General features: G+C 37.1%; 1 protein-coding gene across 1 annotated transcript in view; it reads right to left on the bottom strand.

Moving 5' to 3' along the window:
• The window catches only part of gfra1b (gdnf family receptor alpha 1b), a 45,161-nt gene extending 24,478 nt beyond the window's left edge, over positions 1–20,683 (bottom strand). The window contains exons 1-3 of the mRNA XM_073828705.1: positions 20,231–20,683; positions 19,564–19,872; positions 19,277–19,360 (exon numbers count right to left, since the gene is read on the bottom strand). Coding sequence (XP_073684806.1) covers positions 19,277–19,360; positions 19,564–19,872; positions 20,231–20,270 — 433 coding nt within the window. The 5' untranslated portion in view covers positions 20,271–20,683. The remainder of the gene's footprint in view (positions 1–19,276; positions 19,361–19,563; positions 19,873–20,230) is intronic.
• Between the last annotated feature and the right edge of the window lie 1,657 nt (positions 20,684–22,340).

Below are 22,340 nucleotides of genomic sequence, written 5' to 3'. Positions count from 1 at the left end.
TTAAACAACACTATGAGCTCTTTGTAAAAGTCTATCTGTTTAAACTGCTGTCCAGGGACATTTAATGGCCCTCTGAAGCGATGCCTGCCAATGGCTGACCTCAGGAGCACGCTTTAAGGGAATTAGCCAGTCCAATTGATATTTGAAAATATCCAGTGGATGTGGAGTCTATTGATTTATTGATGAGTGTCTTTTACCCAAAAGAAATTAATGAACGCACTGATCCGTGTATGTTTACAGAGCAGATCCATCTGGAGCTGATGCAGCTCCGCGCGAAAAGACCGGCACTTTCAGGCATCGATCAAACCACTGACGAGGTGAAAAGCAGGACAACTTTATAATGAAATTTACATTAGCTGACTTCTCTCCAGAGATCATGCCCTGAAATTTCTTCAAGAAGAGGTTAAAAAGACGACGTCTTCAACATGCTTTCAATTAACTCTCCCCAAACAAACGAGTACGGTATGTTACTTCATCAACATCGTTCTAATTTTTTACAGTAAAAAAAATTAGTAAATGTTAGACATTTTTACATCATTGCTATTATTAAAATATTAACATTGGCATATACTGGCTACTTTAAAATAATAATAATTACAATTTGCTAACTTTTAAAATCATTGTATGACCTTGTAATCTGATGCGTAGATTACACTTGAGATTGTGAACTGCTGACCCCTAAAAGGCTGATGTAATGGACACTTTAGCCAGTTCCCGACAACGATGGCATATTAATATGGCCTTAAAAAATTACCAGAGCCGGAGGGATTTGGGGGTGCAGTGGTGTATTTGATACTCCAGTGGTGCTGTGAAATTCCAGCAATGTTTTGGATATTTACCCTACTGAGGACTTGCTATTGTAGCAGTGACAATGGAGGGAGTCACATGACTCCTGTCATGGATGTTTGACTATGTGTGTTTTGGAAGCGAGAGACGGAAAGCTTTTCAGAGCTTGAGACTGTGTGCTAAAGAGAGTAAATGATGACTAGGGGCTATATGTGTGTGTGTGTGGCTGTTCACGTCCAACCGCCAAGCAATTAAACTGCATAAAATCTCATGAGTGTAATTAATAAAGAGTACAGTGTTGATGGCTTTCAATCCAGAAGAAAAATCAATGTCTAATAAGACATAAAACTGGTATTTGATGTTTTACCATCAACAACAGCCAAGTAATTTCCCTCTGGGGCTCTGCCTTCAATTTACATACATTAGCAGTAAAACATACAAGCCACTATTTATTAATCTGTGAGAAACGGAGCCAAGACTGAGCCATTAATAAATTGAGAATGAAAGAACGATGCATGCCGGGTGTAAAATGAACACTCACTGAGTGCCAAATTCATGTCAGATTGCTTTTGGCAGCTAAGTAATATGGAGATACTCCTCAGATTGCCGGTAGCTTTAATAGGAACTGCAACATAAGACAGGATTTAACTTGAATTCAAAGAATGATTGTCTGACCTACACAGATGTAAGAGATTCAAATCAAAGACATACAGCTGTTGCAACTCACACGTCCTGTAATTTTTATTTTTGCAGGAGTAAACAGACCTGCAGTTTCCTTTACTAAACATATACTGAAGCATGTGTGATGCTTCCGGAGTTTTCAGCCTCTGCCGTCTCAATATGAGGACATAAGCACATAAACAACTGCTCTGATAGTCACTTTTTGAGCATTTTATTGTTTCTTCTGAGAAAAACTATCGTCATATGATATACAAACAGAAACTTAAAGGTCTTCACAACAGCCCGTCAAAAAAGTTAGATTTAACTTGAAGAAATTATGACAGAAATATATTACTTAACGTAATAGTAGCACTACTTCTAATAAAATGAGTATGAAAACATTTTTGAAGGAATATTTATCAGAATTTATTTACCAGAAAAATGTAAACACAACACACTATAAAATAATAATACAATAATAATAATAACAAAAAGTGGCATGTCCAAAATTATTCATACCCTTTGCAAACTGTCACAGTCTATGGGAGAATCCAAAGTTCTATACCATTCCAAATAGTCCAAGCTGTTCTAAAGCATCCTAATTACCCTGATTCATTGGGAACAGCTGTTTTAATCAACTCAACAGGTAAAAAACTGAAGCTCTCTGCTGTTGTTTTGTGGACAGTCGTGGCTAAGACAAAGGAGCGCACTGAGGACCTGCGGCTGCGCATTATGGCTGCTCACAAGTCAGGAAAGGGCTAAGACCATATCTAAATCCAGTGGCTACAATGCAAAGTATTAATAAAAAATACAAGATGTTCTGCACTGTGAAAAACCTCAGAGGACATGGTCGGAAGCCAAAAGTGACACCTGTGCTGGCCAGGAGGATAGTGAGAGAGGTAAAAAAAAAAATCCAAGGATCACCACCAAGGTCATCCTGATGAATCTGGGCTCTGCTGGTGGCAACATCTCAAGGCAGACAGTCCAACGGACACTGCACGCCACTGGGTTCCACGGATGCAGAACAAGGAGGACACCACTTCTCCAGATAAGGCACACAAAATCCTGCTTGGCCTTTGCAAATGCTCATCTGGACAAAGAAGAAGACTTCTGGTCTTCTGTTTTATGGTCAGATGAAACAAACATTAAATTGTTTGGCCACAATGATGTAGCCTTCATTTGGTATCATCTTGCAAATATTTGGCTGTACATTGCAGGTTTTTCTCAGTTGCTCTGATCAAACATTTTGTGATGTTTTATTAACAAATTTCGGGAGGAGCTCGAGCAGATAATTAACACGACCAATTCACCATCAGCAATCACTCTCCCTATCCAATCACTACAGTCCCTTTAAATAACCAAGCAGTCCTACCTTCACTTATCTCTGATTTCAGCATCCCTCCCACCCCCCCTTTTTATTTTTCTCTTCACCTCCAGCAAGGGGGAGCGCTATTGGGTTCGGGCCAAATGCCGAGCTCGGACCCCTCTCCCTGGGCAGGGGGAGTGCCCCGGGCTCGGGAATGACTACCGAGCTCGGAGCCCTCTCCCGGACAGCACGCCAAACACGCTTAACTTTTACGCCGTTTATTATATGTAAGAGCGAACACGTGGAATGATATTGTGCTTTTTTGTTCAACACCCTCAAAGGTTTTCTGGTACAACACACTTTAAACTAAAGAATAATGCTGCCAGCTGTGTCTCTAGGAACTTTTAAATGTCCTGAAAATCTTCATACAGCTTTAGACTTTATAATATAATAAAACTATTTCTTCTCTATAGCTTTTGTGAGAGCTCTATTGACTTTACCAAATTTGCTACTCAACTTCAGCACATGCATGGACTAACTGTATGTTACTGTATGTGTAACAGCTCAAGCTTATTCTGTTTTTAATAGTGTTTCTAAAGGCTTTATTGTGTTTTAAGACAATTTTGTTTCCCACCATAAAAACAACTGACTAAAAAACAGCAATGTTGAACAGGGGTTGAATAATTATGACATAGTTGTGTTATTAAAAAATCCAATAACTCAAAAATATTTCATTATATATTGACATTATCACTTTTAATATACCAGTAATCTGTTATAGATGCAATTTTTATAAAGTCCTGAATCTTCACAAAAGCTTGTATTTGTAAAGTACTGCAGTCACTGGGGGGTTGAATAATTTCGATTGGAATTGTATGTATATACATATATATATTTTTTTTTTTACTTTTTTAATTACAATTAAATATTTATTGTCCTTATGAGTGGTATTTTTACCTTTATTTGTAATAAAACAAATTGTCACTGTGTAATTTCAAGGCTTGTAAAACAAATGCAAGGCTTGTAAAAAAAATCTCAATTCTTCTGTCATTACGAGGTAAATTCATTTTAGACCGTGCATTCGTCCTTTTGTGCCACACCTCCTTTTGTCCACTGATAAACATTACCTTTAAAACCAGCACAGTAACATTGAAGCAAGCACCAAATCAGACTTGTTTCAACGTGAACGTTGATGCTTTTCCATAAAAAGAACTTGAATGGCTAAGCAGACAGAGAAAAGGAGCTAAAGTGAGCTACAGATATATAATACCTGATAAATCCACAGATGAATGCAGGCACGCTCTTAAAAGAGAGGGAGGTGGGGTGGTTGTGTTCCCCTCCCATTCACATTGCCACAATATTGGACTCAGGAAATGATAACTATAGGCTTCATACATCACAAACACTGAAGCACACATCCACAGCGGGGGATCAGTCCTTAGGGACTGACAGCATAGAGCTGTCAACCCAGCCCATTAGAATAAAGGATTTCCTCTTCCTCTCGCTAGGCTTCTCTCCAAAATCCACTCCAAAGGATTTGTATTATATATGTTTGACAGCCAATACACTCTCACGGTCTATTCAGTCGGTACTCTTCTTCTGTGTGTGGGTGTGTGTGGGTCATTGTATGTCCTTAATCTCAGCGGTGACAAATGATGTGACTTTGGGTGACCTGAAATGCTATGGTCACGCAAGCTCGCGCAGTACTGCAGTGACAGCATTTTATGATCGGTAAAAAAAACATAGGCAGTGGTGTCGTTTACACACACTGCATCAGATATCAACAGCGTCTGATGTGAAAATATGAACGTGAAATATGTTACGCTGTATTATCCAGCGCTCTGCTTTTGACCTGTTTAATGATGTGTAGTTAATAACACTAATCTTTTGTTATGACAAGGTCAATGACATACAGATACAGCTTTATGAATTATGACCTTCTCAGCCCATCATGTTTCAAAAATTATGATGCAGAACATATCATGTCCTTTCATACATAAATGCAATAGAGGAGTGATATACTGTATATTCATTTGGGGAAAATAGCGGGTGTAGATTTGAAAACAAACTGATTTTTCAGATTCTTAAGACCTACAGTGCCTTGCAAAAGTATTCATTTTTTTTCACATTTTGTTTTATTGCAGCATTATGTTAAACTGCTTTAAATTAGTTTTCCCCCCACATCAATTTACACTCCATACACCATAATAATGACAAAGCAAAAACCAGATTTGCAAATTTTACAAATGTATTAAAAATAAAACACTGAAATAATTGCATTGCATAAGTATTCATACCCTTAACTCAGTACATAGTTGAAGCACCTTTACAGCCTCAAGTCTTTTTGGGTATGATGTGACAAGCTTTGCACATCTGCATTTGGCAATTATCTGCCATTCTTTGCCTCACCTTTTCACCTCTCAAGCTCTGTCAGCTTGGATGGGGGCTGGCAGACATTTTCTAGAGTCCTAGTTGTTCCAATCGTCTTCCATTATGGATAATGGAGGCTACATGCTTCTGTGAACCTTCAATGCAGCAGATTTTTTTCTGAACTCTTCCCTAGATCATTGCCTTAACGCAAGTCTGTCACTGAGCTCTACAGGCAGTTATCTTGACCTCAGGACTTGGTTTTTGCTCTGATATGCATTTTCAGCTGTTAGACCTTTTCTGAGAGGTGTGTGCCTTTCTAAATCATAATCATTCAAATGAATTTCAACAAAATGTGAAAAAAAATGAAGGGGTATGAATACTTTTGCAAGGTACTATATGTTCATCTTCGGAGCACAAAGGAAGATTTTTTTTAAATCTGAGAGCTTTCTGACCCTACAACTAGGTTCGCACATTCTAAATACTTGTTTAGAAAATCCTTCTTGATTTAAGAATTTTTTGATGTTTTGGCTGGAAACAAGATAAAAACTCACTTAATTTTGACTTGTTTGTTTTGAAAACAAGACAATAATTTATACTTGTCTAGAAAATCCTTCTTGATTGAAGAATTTTTAGATATTTTGGCTGGAAACAATACAAGAAACCAGTAAGAAAAGCATTTCTTTTGCAGCGTAGCGGACAATATCGTCTGTTTATTCTAAGTGCGCGTTCATCTGCCGCTTTAAATTCTCAAATTTGTGATAGCAGGGTTGATTCTGATTGGTTGGCAATGTTTTTATTGTTCATCAGCTGAAAAAAAAAAAACATTCTGAAAGTGATTCCATCGATATTGTTTCTCTGTGCCTCTCTCATTATAGCTGTGGTGTGGACTCTGCTATTGTTTGATATTAAGAACGATTTTTAGAACTATATCTTTATTGTTATGTTTATAGTTAGCGTTCTTGGTGTGAACAAGCCTTTAGTTAAATGATTCTCGAACCCGCTCCGAAGTCCCGATCTGAAACAAATGATTTGCGATACGTATGGAGTGCTTCGAAACAGTGAATCATTTTGCGATGTATTGGTTTAACTGGTTTGGAGTTTCGAAAAACTCAAGTTTCACCAATCACTATGTGCCTTTTTAAAATCATTGCAAGCGACGTCGAAATTCGAAAATGTATGGCTCATATAATTTATTCTGCCTTTTGCTAGTGAAGTCACGAGTTTGAATCAGTTGGAGCGGATCCAGTAAATCCGTAAATGAATTGATTTGGTTCATCTTCATTTGTCAGTACTACTACTGGCTTAGCTCACTAGTTTAATGACATTAACTGAAATAAGCAAACATGATTTTTAATGCATGAAAGCATATGTGCTTATTGAAAAAATTAAACAATTATTTCATAAATACATTATCTTTCAATAATTCAAGCATTTTTCCAGTACCTTGTTATGAATGTTGCTATTTTCAGTGGTTTTCCAGGCTTTAAATTTAAAAAAGTCAAATTGAAGTACTTCAAGCACTTTGCACAAACCCTGTATAAACCCTTAATCAAAAATATCTTCATTTGTGTTCTGAAGATGAACATAGGTCTTATGGGTTTGGAACAACATGAGGATTAGTAATTAATTACAGAATTTTCTTTTTTGGGTGAACAATCCCTTTAAGGTCATAATTTGCATTCTTTCCTTTCTTAAGAATCAAGAAAATTAGCCAGGGATAATCTCTTTGTATCAATTCTGAAAACCTGGAATAGGAGTCAATATCAACATTTCTTGAATCAAACCATTTTTTTAATGCATTTCTTTTATGCTGCACCAGAGTGTTTTGAATTCTAGGCATCTTCTATGAATTTTCCTTCTTTTTGCCACACTTGACAGAGTTATTGATGCTGAATGATTTGTAATCAACCATCCAGACATTTGTAATTACCAACGCTTATGAGCTGTACACAACACAGCATGCACAAGCTTTAAATGTCATTTTTGCCTCTAGCAATCATCAAGCTGTTTACGTGACAAGGCCAACATATTTCTCATAGCGTGAGATGAAGGGGATTTAGGACATCTGATTTGTGTGTTTCTCAGAGTTTTATTATCTAATATGGAAAACAGTCTATTTCTAAACAAACATGAACCGTTCTTTCTGCTTGTCTCTCGCTGTCTTTTTCTTCTTGGGGCTGTGTGGCAGCTGGTTGGGATTCATGAACCGTACAGCCCTGGCATCCATGTCGATGATGTGAAATGAGATTGGAAATCAAATTGCACTTCCAAACAATAACTGCTGACAGGGCCATTTTTTCATATTTAATAACCTCTTCCTCTCTTATAGGCTTTTTGCCATTCGTGCCAATAGGAGTGAAGGTTTGAATTGATTTTCTTAAAACAGACTACGGTGATTCAAATGAACATTACGCATATGAATTTCTTCCTGCTGAATGTTTAAAACAATGACAGGATTTACTCTCATTATGGAGACAATGAAATTATGGATCACTAAGTCTAGAAATAAATTAGCCTGGCATTTTTAAAAATACATGTAATAACACTGAAAAGGATTTTAATTTAGTATCCATCAGATTCCTTCATAATTACCCCATTACTTCTTTCAATAGACCTTCTGTCTGTTTCACATTCAATCACGATATTTCTCTGGATGAGCGGCATGACTGAATACAACCAAATGAATGCAAGTCGTGAAAGAAAGCAGACCATCTTGCATGAGAAGAGGACATGGTCTCTCTGCTCTCAATGCATCTCAGTTCTCTAGAAGACAGGGCCACATGGGACTTTGTTACTAAATTCTGGACCAGCCCGAGGGTGTGAATAATTCAGATGGCCAGGGCAACCTCAGTTCTGCATGTGAGAGAAAATGGATGGCACTTTATCTCCATCCCTTTCCTGTGAGATGGTGCCCTGCTGTTGTATGGCTATTAGAAACAGGGATGACCTAAACCAATAAAAAGTTTTTTTAATCATGTATATTTTTAATTAAAGCATTAGTTCACTTCCAGAACTAAAAAATACAGATAATGTACTCATCCCTTTGTCATTCAAGATGTTCATGTCTTTCTTTCTTCAGTCGATAAGATGTTTCTTATCGACAAATGCAGCTTTAAAGGGCTCTAAATGATCCCAGCTGAGGAAGAAGGGTCTTATTTAGCAAAACAATTGTTCATTTTTTTAACTTTTTAACCACCAGTGCTCGTCTTGTCTCGTCTCTGCGATGCGCATGTGTAGTCTGTGTAATCTGGGTCAATAGATAATTAGTTCACGCAGACATAGACAGGACAAGCGTTTTAGGTTAAAAAGTACATAAATTGTCAGTTTATTAAAAAATGAACAATCGTTTTGCTAAATAAGACCCTTCTTCCTCAGCTGGGATCATTTAGAGCCCTTTTAAGATGCATTTAAACTGCATTTTGGAGGTTCAAACTTGGGGGCTCCATTAAAGGCCATCATATGAAGAGAAATCCTGAGATGTTTTCCTCAAGAAACATAATTTCTTATCGACTGAGAGAGACGAGAACTCCGGTTGTACCTTTACCTGCTGGTGTCTGTAGGACAATGTTTCTTTAGAAAAACAAGTGTTTTATACACTTTCTCGTTGTTTAAGTTTTGTACTACAAGTTTTTTTCACGTCCAATATTTTGAGGAGACACTGCCTCCCTTGCCTCCTCAAAGGAAACGCCCCTGACATATATATCAAATGCTATGCAAAACAAAATGGCTCATTTTAACATAACATATGATTGTGAGTAGCTTGTATCGTATAGTGTGACAAATGAATAGCTATTTGTGATCACTCCATTATTGACAAGCCTGCAGACCAAAGCTGCGACATGAGAAAATCAATTAACATGGCATGGAACAAGATTCATCTGTCTAAGCTGGTAGAAATGTCTGAAGGCAAAACATTATCTTCTTTTCCAGTCTTCACTATGATCTTTGGTTCCACATTAATTAATGTGGATATTAATTTGACCCTCATGTTCACTCAGAGGGACATCAAATTTTGTCAGCATTTACCCTCATGTCATTTTGAACTTGTATGACTTTCTTTTTTCTGTGTTCCACATGAAAGTAGATTTTTCAAAATACACAATGTTCCAAAGATAAAAAGTCATACAGGTTTGGAACGACAAAATAAATTTTCATTTTTGGGTGAACTATCCCCTTCATTTTCCCTACAGTTCAAATATGTATTAATCCAGCAATGACTGCTGTTCTCTTTGTCCTCACTGATCAGGTGGCACAACTCTCGCCCTACGGTGACAGTATGATCAGTCTTTGTCTCTCATGACCGCTTCTTTATTGATTTATGGAAAGGACCGTTTTAATTCAAACACTGCCAGGCGAATAGATTCCAGAGGTTATTTGGTCTGAATATCTCATGATTAATGGCAGAATAAACATGTTTCTTTTGTGCCGTATGGGTATTAATGTTTTAGACGTTTAAAACCCTAGTGTACATAAAGGGATAGTTCACCCAAAAACGACAATTCTCTCATCATTTACTCATTTGTTGTTTCATTGAATGCACAAAACAATGTTCCTCAGAAGAAACAAAGTAATACAGGTTTGGCGCCACACAAAGGAGAGTAAATGATGACAGAGTGTTCATTTCCTGGGTAAACGATCCCTTTAACTGTGAAAAACCTAATAAGCTTTATAACCACTAAGTTCCCTGCTGGCAACCATTGTACAATTCACTATAATTCAATTTTCCCCAACCCTTTCGGCTACTTTTTCACTAAACATGGTCTTTTTTCCCTCACATGGTTGATTTTTTCCACCCTCCCTTTTTCTTGTGATCCCATGGCTCAAGGGGATCTATTACTAAAGCCCCAAACCCACAAAAGCTATGTAAAGCTGGAGGGTGTGCCATCAAGTAATGAGGACAGAAAGTGCCTGTACAGCAGATTGCATATAGACGCATCCTGAACAAGGATTCTGCAGTTCCAACAATAGCCATTTAAGTAAGAGGCATCGGGTCTGTAGCCCAGCTTCTCATGACGTAAAACGTGTGATTGTTCGATCTGTTTTGACTGCTATTACCTCATCTTTATGGAGAATAGTAAGTTTGTTAAAGTTTAAAACGCTAAGTTGGAGGGTGAACCGTCTTGCTCAGCAATTATTAGCTGCTTAATGTGGCCATTCGTATTGATCTCAGTTATGTTTCTGACAGGAAGTGTAACCTGAACACATTTACTGAAACACTGGCGTTTTTGCATTAGAGCCCAGGACAGCTACTATTAGATGAGCAGGCATTTCTGTTAGTCAGAACTATGAAAAGAGTTAGAGAAAGCTGATACCCTGTTGACCATGTTTCATCTCTTTGACTGGCCTCATGTTTCCCTCAAGGATATTCAGTACTGACATGTGTTTTAATTCTGTGCACCAGACAAGTTCACAAGTCTCTGCCATGGAGTCTCAAGTGTGTCACAGACTAAGTCAAGTCATTTTTCACAAGTATATGTGATATATATTTACATCTCAAATCCATTATAGGTAATGTACCTTATTTTTCCCGTAAGAGCGAGCGCGGCCATTTTGTAATTTGTTTTTTTTTGGGTCTGGCTTCTGGTCTCATCCACGTCCAGCTATTTTTAGGTGTACAAAACAGTTAATTTTGCTGCTTGATATTGCAAATTGGTGTGTCTTACCATATTATTTTAATGTATTTTGTTAATCACCATTTACTGCATGTTGATATTCTTCTCGTCATTTCTCTATAGCGGCTAATAAACCAGAAATCTCGCCATTAGGCTTACTTTTACGATGAAGAATAAGGTGGATAAAGTTTAAGATTAAAAAGTATTGTTGATATTACAAATTGCTTGTGATGTTCCTTATTTGTAAGTCACTTTTTAGATAAAAGTGTCTCCTAAAGCATGGGTTTTGTGGGTAGTTAATGAAAAAATGGCAAGTTATTTTACTCCATTGACAGCCATAGTTTTATGTTTCTCTTCAGGTTTATATGCATAGTTATATATGTCACAGTTAAATGGCTACTGCTCTAAGTTAATTTTCTTAAAGTCAAGTTTTCAATAGCCTATAGTTTTTAGTTTAATTAAAAAAACTACACTCTTAAAAAATGCCGGATTAAAAACAACCCATCAGGTAAAATATGGACAGCTATTGGGTTGTTTTGACCCAGTGGTTGGGTTAAATGTTTACCTTCTGGGTGGTTTTATTTAACTCAGCTATTGCTTAAAAATTTCCATAATTCTTGCTTAAAATGAATCAAAAAATACAACCCAGCGCTGTGTGAAATATGGACAAACCCAGTGGTTGGGTTAAATGTTTACCTTCAGGGTGGTTTTATTTAACTCAGCTATTGCTTAAAAATTTCCATATTTCTTGCTTAAAATGAACCAAAAAATACAACCCAGCGCTGTGTGAAATATGGACAAACCCAGTGGTTGGGTTAAATGTTTAACCTAACCCTCTGGGTGGTTTTATTTAACTCAGCTATTGCTTACAAATTACCATGTTTCTTGCTTAAAATGAACCAAAAAATACAACCCAGAGCTGGGTGAAATATGGACAAACTCAGCGGTTGGGTTAAATGTTTAACCCAACCCTCTGGGTAGTTTTATTCAACTCAGCTATTGCTTAAAAAAAGACAATATTTCTTGCTTAAAATGAACCAAAAAATACCAATACAACCCAGCACTGGGTGAAATAAGGACAAACTCAGTGATTAGGTCGTTTTGACCCAGCGGTTGGGTCAAATGTTTAACCCAACCTTCTAGGTGGTTTTATTTAACTCAGCTATTGCTTAAAAATGATCATGTTTCTTGCTGGGTTGAAAACAACCCAGTCGCTGAGTTTGTCCATTTCACCTGCGATGGGTTGTATTTAATACAGCATTTTTTAGAGTGTATAAACTATACTTATCACAAATTTCTTGCTCATTTGTAAGTCACTTTGAATAAAAACATCTTCTGCATTTAAAATTACCATATTTCTTGCTTAAAATTAACCAAAAAAATACAAACACAACCCAGCACTGGGTGAAATAAGGACAAACTCAGTGATTGGGTTGTTTTCATCCAGCGGTTGGGTTAAATGTTTCTTGGTAGTTTTATTTAACTCAGCTATTGCTTAAAAATACCATATTTCTTGCTTAAAACAAACCAAAAAATACAAATACAACCTAGCGCTGGATGAAATATAGACAAACCCAGCGATTGGGTTGTTTTGACCCAGCGGTTGGGCTAAATGTTTAACCCAACCTTCTGGTTAGTTTTATTTAACTTAGCTATTGCTTAAAAATTACCATATTTCTGGTTTAAAATACAAATACAACCCAGTGCTGGATGAAATATAGACAAACCCAGTGATTGGGTTGTTTTGACCCAGTGGTTGGGCTAAATGTTTCTGGGTAGTTTTATTTAAATCTGCTATTGCTTAAAAAATACCATATTTCTTGCTTAAAATTAACCAAAAAATACAAATACAACCCAGCACTGGATGAAATAAAGACAAACCCAGCGATTGGGTTGTTTTGACCCAGCGGTTGGGCTAAATGTTTCTGGATAGTTTTATTTAACTCAGCTATTGCTTAAAAGATATCATATTTCTTGCTTAAAATTAACCAAAAAATACAAATACAACCCAGCGCTGGATGAAATAAAGACAAACCCAGCGATTGGGTTGTTTTGACCCAGCGGTTGGGCTAAATGTTACTGGGTAGTTTTATTTAACTCAGCTATTGCTTAAAAGATATCATATTTCTTGCTTAAAATTAACCAAAAAATACAAATACAACCCAGCGCTGGATGAAATAAAGACAAACCCAGCGATTGGGTTGTTTTGACCCAGCGGTTGGGCTAAATGTTTAACCCAACCTTCTGGTTAGTTTTATTTAACTTAGCTATTGCTTAAAAATTACCATATTTCTTGTTTAAAATGCACCCAACCTTCTGGGTTATTTAATTTACTCAGCTTTTTTTTTTTAAATGACCATATGTTTTGGGTTGTTTTGACCCAACGGTCGGGTTACATGTTTAGCCCAACCTTCCGGGTAGTTTTAACTCAACTGTTGCCTAAAAATTGACATATTTCTTGCTTAAATTGAACCAAAAAATACAAATACAATCCAGCGCTGGGTGAAATATGGACAAACCCAGTATTAGGGTTGTTTTGACCAAGTGGTTGGGTTAAATGTTTAAATGTTTGGGTTAATTTTAAGCTAACCATACAGGTCCTTCTCAAAAAATTAGTATATTGTGATAAAGTTAATTATTTTCTGTAATGTACTGATAAACATTAGACTTTCATATATTTTAGATTCATTACACACAACTGAAGTAGTTCAAGCCTTTTATTGTTTTAATATTGATGATTTTGGCATACAGCTCATGAAAACCCAAAATTCCTTTCTCAAAAAATTAGCATATCATGAAAAGGTTCTCTAAACGAGCTATTAACCTAATCATCTGAATCAACTAATTAACTCTAAACACCTGCAAAAGATTCCTGAGGCTTTTAAAAACTCCCAGCCTGGTTCATTACTCAAAACCGCAATCATGGGTAAGACTGCCGACCTGACTGCTGTCCAGAAGGCCATCATTGACACCCTCAAGCAAGAGGGTAAGACACAAAAAGAAATTTCTGAACGAATAGGCTGTTCCCAGAGTGCTGTATCAAGGCACCTCAGTGGGAAGTCTGTGGGAAGGAAAAAGTGTGGCAGAAAACGCTGCACAACGAGAAGAGGTGACCGGACCCTGAGGAAGATTGTGGAGAAGGACCGATTCCAGACCTTGGGGGACCTGCGGAAGCAGTGGACTGAGTCTGGAGTAGAAACATCCAGAGCCACCGTGTACAGGAAATGGGCTACAGGTGCCGCATTCCCCAGGTCAAGCCACTTTTGAACCAGAAACAGCGGCAGAAACGCCTGACCTGGGCTACAGAGAAGCAGCACTGGACTGTTGCTCAAATTTTGCATGTCATTCGGAAATCAAGGTGCCAGAGTCTGGAGGAAGACTGGGGAGAGGGAAATGCCAAAATGCCTGAAGTCCAGTGTCAAGTACCCACAGTCGGTGATGGTCTGGGGTGCCATGTCAGCTGCTGGTGTTGGTCCACTGTGTTTTATCAAGGGCAGGGTCAATGCAGCTAGCTATCAGGAGATTTTGGAGCACTTCATGCTTCCATCTGCTGAAAAGCTTTATGGAGATGAAGATTTCATTTTTCAGCATGACCTGGCACCTGCTTACAGTGCCAAAACCACTGGTAAATGGTTTACTCACCATGGTATTACTGTGCTCAATTGGCCTGCCAACTCTCCTGACCTGAACCCCATAGAGAATCTGTGGGATATTGTGAAGAGAAAGTTGAGAGACGCAAGACCCAACACTCTGGATGAGCTTAAGGCCGCTATCGAAGCATCCTGGGCCTCCATAACACCTCAGCAGTGCCACAGGCTGATTGCCTCCATGCCACGCCGCATTGAAGCAGTCATTTCTGCAAAAGGATTCCCGACCAAGTATTGAGTGCATAACTGAACATAATTATTTGAAGGTTGACTTTTTTTGTATTAAAAACACTTTTCTTTTATTGGTCGGATGAAATATGCAAATTTTTTGAGATAAGAATTTTGGGTTTTCATGAGCTGTATGCCAAAATCATCAATATTAAAACAATAAAAGGCTTGAACTACTTCAGTTGTGTGTAATGAATCTAAAATATATGAAAGTCTAATGTTTATCAGTACATTACAGAAAATAATGAACTTTATCACAATATGCTAATTTTTTGAGAAGGACCTGTATAAACCATACTTATCACAAATTGCTTGTGACATTTCTCATTTGTAAGTCACTTTGAATAAAAACATCTTCTACATGACTAAATGTAAATATACAACTTTCCAAGTCAAGTCCCAAGTCAGTTTGTTATGAATCCAAGTCAAGTCTGAGGACAGTTTATTTGAAACTAAAGGTTGGTTTACACTGACCCAACATTTCAAACACTCGACTCAAAGTTGACTGCTGTATTTATAGTCTGTAAATATAACTGTCATGCTCAAACAACCCAACAACCACCAACAGGGATAATACACTGATCCAACAATACCTAACAACCACTGGAATTTGGTGCTTGTTGGCACTGTGTGAACGAGCCTCAGACTTGAGTATCCATTTCTGCTGTGAACAGAATGAAAACACCCACACAGAATGTTGTATAGAGATGTCCCACTGAGAATAAGAGATTAGGGTCAGTTATTATTGGGGTCCTGTATGTGGGCTGATTCAGCGGTTCATGACAGTAAATATAAAAGCACTTTATGGACAGGACACACAATGTACACTAGCCAACTAAAGGTTTTTTGGCATATTAGGCACAGCTCAAATTACTTCCTATCTTTCTGTCTCTCCAAACTATTGTGTTAAACAATGGGTTTGGTTGATGCAGTTCATCATTTTGATATAGAGGATTTTCTACAGTTTCTTAAGGCCTGTATAACCCTGACACCGCACCATCTCAAGAACCGGAATGTCTTTCCATCTGGACCATGTAGAGATCTGGCACAGCGGCTCTGGGTCTCTCAACCAAATCAGTTTTTATTGAAGCTCCACTGGCAGTGGCCATAAACATCCTGCTCACTCCTGTATAGCCCAGCTGTGAATTAGGGCTGGGCAATTTGGCTTAGAATCAAAATCTAGATTAATTGAACATTTTAACCCGATTACGATTAATGAACGATTATTTTATTTATTAATAAAATTATATTTAATTATATTTATATAATAATTATTTTTTGGCCCTCATAGTTCACTGACAAGTTTTGTACAGTAAATATGTTCACACATATTACAAGCGAGAGATTTTTGGATGAAGGGTGCATTACTTGATTTTAAAATAATTGAAGGAAACACACTATCTACGATCTATGATTATTAATTGAACATCAGTGTTGAACAACTGAAATTAAAGCAAGCATTGCTTAAAACGAAAAGTCACATTTTTTTTTAAATTAGTGAAAATAAATAACTTGAACTATTGGAAACAAAATAAATAATTTTCAATGTTTTTCATATTAAAAGTAGAAAATAAGCAGTATCTCCTCTAAATAAAATTACCCTTGTACCCTTGTATTACCCTTGTGTACTGTATAAATACTGTTTAAGCTCTCCATCGACATGTCGGAGGAATAACGTAACGGAGCGCTTGTGTTTTTTAAAGGGGAAGTAATTGAAATAATCTTCCTGGAAAAATTTTAACGATTATAGGTTCTGAATGTCGATTTCGATTATTTTTCGATTAATCGCCCAGCCCTACTGTGAATTATTACTAGGGGTTGCTAGAACATGCCAAAACCGTTGCACCTTTTTCCATGATTTTTTTGCTCTAGATATGTGTGGAATAAGTAAAGAGGCTTGCTGTGAAATTAATATTCAATTGAGTTTCATCCAAATATGAAAATAATTAGAATGAATGTCTCTCTCTTCCTGGTAATGTACAACACCTGTAGCCTGCTGTTAGATACACACATGCACAGAAGCACAGCAAAACAAAAGCAAGCTCTAATAGTACCCGACTGGTGATTAAAAAATTAACAGCTGTTTGAACTGGTATATTTCAGCTTTTTTGTACATTCTGCATCTTTAACCATATTGATTAACGCTTCAGGAAAGTACAAGGCTGCAATCTCAGAAGCTGTCTCTCATCTACGGCTTTATTGATTTGGATTGGACTGAGAAGGAACATAAGGGGAGGGCGTCTCGCATGTACTATCATGTAATGCCCACATGTTTCTTATGGACCTACAGTATATTCATATTTTATCCAAACCTAATGCAAACAAAACCAAAACCTAGTGAGCTGCATCAGAGGCTTTAAAAGGTAGGCTGCTTAATTATGATGTCTTCTAACATACCATGTTTTGGGCAGATTTTCCATAATGCACTGCAATTAGCTTAGTGATATACAGTTGAAATCAAAAGTTTACATACACCTTGGAGAAATCTGCAAAATGTTAATTATTTTACCAAAATAGGAGGGATCAAACTGCCCGTTTATATATAAAATTCTTTGTTTTTCAGCATTTTTGTGTATTTGAACCCTTTCCAACAATGACTGTATGATTTTGAGATCCATCTTTTTACACTAAGGACAACTGAGGGACTCATATGCAACTATTACAGAAGATTCAAATGCTCACTGATGCTTTAGAAGGATTCAAACGGTTCATTAAGAGCATTAAAAAAATTGAAGATCAGGGTAAATGTAACTTATTTTGTCTTCTGGAGAACATGTAAGTATCTGTAGCTTCTGAAGGGCAGTACTAAATAAAAAAATATATATATATTTAGGCAAAATGTACACAAACTCATTCTGTTCAAAAGTTTACACCCCTGGCTGTTAATGCATCGTTTTTCCTTCTGAAGCATGGGTGAGTGTTTAACCTGAAAAATGCTGAATACCCAAAGAATTTGTGGCACATGAAGGTCTTTTCTTAACAAAAAACAAAAACAAAACAAAAACATCTGTGGATCATTCAGGTAACAACCTAGTATTAAGAATCAAGTGTATGTAAACTTTTGAACAGGGTCATTTTTGTAAATTCAACTTATAATTTCTCTTGTGGTCTATATTTAAACAACTTTTATTTTAAATATCTTTTTCAGGTCAGTACTAAATAAAAAAATAACATGCATTTTGTATGATCCCTCTTATTTTGGTAAAATAATATAATATTTCGGTAAAATTTCGTAGATTCTGCAAGGTGTATGGAAACTTTTGACTTAAACTGTATATTCAGTTTATATACATTTATGTCAGGCGCGTTTCCTCTGAGGAGGCAAGGGAGGCAGTGCATCCACAAATTATTGGACGAGAAAAAAAATTGCACAAAAATAAAACAACGCAAATATTACAAAATATAAAATTAAAAAAGTGAATAAGTCACTTGTTTTTCTCCTCCCCTGAGCCAATTAAATTTTAACAGGCCCCTTAAAGCATGCGGTGAGTTTGGTATTGGGTAATTGAGAATAAATGGGGGAAAGTCATGTGAGAGGAGGCAATGCCTGATTGGATATGATTGGTTCATGCGATAAATCCTGCCTTTTGTGGTTGTGCGCATTCCGTGTTCACTAATCAGTCTGAATCAACAATATAATGGCGTTAATGGAAAGTCTAATTAAAAAAGTAACTGAAATTTTCAGGTAGAAAGCTTGAGAGCTAGAAACTCTATTGCAGGGATCATCAAATCTGGCCCATGAGATCCATTTTCCTGCAGAGTTTAGCTCTTACCCTAATCAAACACACCTGAGCATGCTAATCAAGGTCTTCAGGATCATTAGAGAATAACAGGTAGGTGAGTGTGATCAGGGTTGGAGCTAAACTCTGCAGCGCATTGGCCCTCCAGGGTAAGATTTGAGGAACCCTGCTCTATAGTATTGTGTTGTTAGCATGGCAACATGATATTAAACGTTAGTGAAATCAATTGCTAGTTGAGTCTCAAATTGGGTGCAGAGTGGTATTTGCGTACTGCACAGAGGTGCCATCTACATAGAGTGTACTAAATCACTCACTTATGATTTTCCATGAGGGTTAGAATGCTCTCTATGTAGGCAGTTGGCATCAAGGCAACTCACTAGATTTTGCACCAAAGCTACTGTCTGTCACCATAGAGATTTACTGCAGAACTGCTACAGTCAAGCACAGCTCAGATTGAGAGATTCAGTCAGTGTTATCTTCAACACCAGCAGACCTCACTGTAGCCGAACAGGGCCATCTACAGGACATGACTAAACCGTCTCTATCATGCAGCACTTGTTCTGTTAGTCCTCTATAGGAATGCATTAGGCATTGACTCTTGTCCAAGGACATCACTGAAACCTGTTCACTCAAATCTCTAACATCCATTACAAAGCACGCTTTTATAAATGACAGAAGCAGGCGAGCCATTCATAAGCCAGCATACATTTAAATATAAAGTCATTCATTCTGGAAACACTTTTATCCACAGCCAAATAAGCATCTCAAGAACAAGGCAGACAGAGAAAGAGGACACACACATACACCTGAGACATATCACACACATTAAGCATACAGACAAAACAAAAAGCTGGGAAATGATTTGCATTCAGTGTGAACTGACAGATGTCAGGTGTGAGGGTGGAGATAATTTATCATCAGGCTTACCTGATATTATTGGCGCCAAACGAAAAATATCAGACAAACGGCTGTTTACTGTCTCATATGGTGAGTCCTCTAGCAAGTCGTTGGCTGGAAGATACAGTAAACACCAGCAAAGTAGCAAGTAAGAACCCAAACTGTTTACATGTAACATTCTTAGAACCAGCACTTTTGATCCTGTCCATATTAAAACTATGGTTATAAAAGTTTTTAATTATTTTAACTGCATTTCCAAGAGTTTAAGTGTCTACCAAAGCATTATATTGGATTCTGTTCACCCTGAATCTGCTCACCCTGTAAACTTTGGTATATACTCCAGAAGATGCGCAGACAGTTTTTCTCTTTCTTCATTCCTCTCCTACACTTGCAGTCGTACAGAGGACTTTGCTTCATGGACTCTATGGCGTTTCGGCACTCGTCCTGCGCCTCCGGTTCAGCCAGCATGCTGAAGTTACCGGCTCTACCGGCCACACACTGTCTCATGGTTCGGTACTTAGTGCTGCAGCCGTACTTCGCCAAACACTGTTCATGAGCCCTAACGCAGTCCAGCCGAACCGACCGAGACTGTGCAATCGCATCTGCCTTTGAGAAGTACATTAAATCTGTGAAAAGCAAAGTTACAGATGTGAATAAGACAATGGCAAAACTGCCTGGCACATTGTAACCACGATTTATTTACAATTAACGTGTATTTATAATTAAGGTGATAGCACTTACCTAGTTACTTTACTGGACCCAATTCAAACAAATAGAGACAACTTATATGATAAAAGACAAAAACACTATTTTGATTTTTTCTATATAATTAAATATATAATACTAATAACAACAATCATCATAATCATAAAATAAAAAAATATATAGCCTAACATATATATGTAAGCTTTTTTCAATATTTGACAATTGTTATTACTGATGTAGTGCGCACACAAACACTGGAAAAGATGCATCTCAACTTACCAAGGACAGGCAACATTATCCAGAAAGTTGCGAATATCATTGTCGCTTTATTCAGATCCGTTCAGAGAGCAAAGAAACTGGTTATATACGACATAGAACAATTTCCACAATAAATCCATTGCGCGCCAGCTGCGCACTGGTGAGGAACAAGTGATCAGACATCATATACACATCCGGACAGACTCCAACAATTGCTCAGTGCTGCTCTGATGGACACACCCCACGAGAACAGAATAAAAACCAATACTGGGAGTTCCGATATTACGATTAAAACACTAACATCGCCACATTGCGTTATATTTAGCTTTTGAAATCTTCTTTATCATATCTTCAGCAGTTCAAAAACATCGGTTTGTGTTAAAAAACGTAGTCTATATGAACATAAATGAACATTCCAAAATTATTATACAAAGTTCATGTCAGTCCACATCAACTGTCAGCGTGTGCTGTTGCGCGCACAGTTGCTCGACAATAGCTGTGGATGTAAGGTCGAAGTACGCGCACTAAGTGTGAAGATACTGCGCATGTGCTCGGATCTCTAGAAGGTCGGTGTTTTTGGCTCAGACGGACAGTGAATATTCGCTGATTAGGCACCATTAAGCACTTTACTTAATAAGAATTATCCAAAGACTGTCCAAGCGTAAATGGAATCCACTTTGTGATCTATATCTGACACACTGTGTGCGAAATATTCACTGTCGACGTTTTTACCACTTTTAGTTGTGGTTCGTCTCGCAAACACATTGTTCTTTGACTTTCCTTCTGAGTTTCAAGACGTTGCGAACAAAATACTAACCATTTTTTGAGTTTTTAATGTGTAAACCTATAACGTAATGTTTTTGTGCCCTCCGACACAGACAACGATTTAATCACTGATGTTATGTTTACCTCAGGCAAAGCCGTCTGTTTAGTGCACGCTAACCAGTGTTAACTTGTAATCTTAAGTTTTGCAGGTACTGAAATGTCTGAAAATGCTGTTGAAACTTACTCTTATGTGTAAAAGAATACACAAGAGCACCAACCTTTTAACCTCCTTAGTTGTTGCAAACTACATATAACGTTAAGAGCAAGTATGTCGTCAGTACAGTTTGTTTACTGCTCATAATGAATCAGTCACGTATAGGCTACATGTATCTAACTTTCCCACTTTCTTCATTTAAGCTTCTGGTATGAAAAAAAAATCATTTATAACGTTTTATTTCTTACTTCATTGTATGGAGGAATTCAGAGCTTGAGCGCCACCTGTTTACTGAAGACTAGTATGACAGTTGCCCTTTCAAATCAATGCAGTGTATGCATGAATACATTTATCAGTTGCATATAGAATTAAAAAAACATATCCTAGTTTAAATTTAAAATGTATAAAATGTACTAAATGACAAAATCATGTAACATAATGTCATGTATGAATCAGTAAATAAGTAAAACAAAGCATGTACATCTCCAGACATAGGCTACTAGTTACATCTGCATCTTATGTATTTTTTTTTATTTCCCTGATTGATCCATAAATGTTCATCTAATCATGTTACCTTTGTGTATATCGTAAACTGATTGCTCTTGACTTGTTAACAAGCTTCATTCCACTGAAATCAAATCAAGATCAATTTCCTCTCTTAACTGAAATTTTCAAAAACATGAAGAATTAATTACACAAAACCCAAAATCATTAGCTAGCAATTGCTTGACATGATAAACCAGTCAGACTGATGAGATTGCAAAGGCATACTGAACTTGATTAGAAACTCGATACAAGATCAATACTCACCTTTAGGTTGTGTACAAAAGACTAACCATCTAGGAAATGAGATCTGTTGGATTTATTGTCAGTTAATCAAAGCCATTGCCGGATACCGATGGATAATGCGAATAACAGCATCACACAAATGATGCACCATTGATCCAGCCATGCTTTTGCAGACAATTACCTTTGTATTGAGAGCTGACAATAAATCCATCCAGGAGACAGAAAACATGTAGCTAAAACATTTCCTGAATGGATTTTGCTGACTCTAACTGATGATTCTTTTACATTCTGTTACCTTAATCTGTGTAACCATTACATTGACCAGTAATTAATAAGAACTTGTGGCAATTATGAATTATGTAT

The sequence above is a fragment of the Garra rufa genome, chromosome 22, assembly GCF_049309525.1.
Source record: "Garra rufa chromosome 22, GarRuf1.0, whole genome shotgun sequence".
Lineage (NCBI taxonomy): Eukaryota > Metazoa > Chordata > Actinopteri > Cypriniformes > Cyprinidae > Garra > Garra rufa.
The sequence above is the reverse complement of the archived record's forward strand: the minus strand, read 5'-3'. Positions and strand labels throughout refer to the sequence as shown.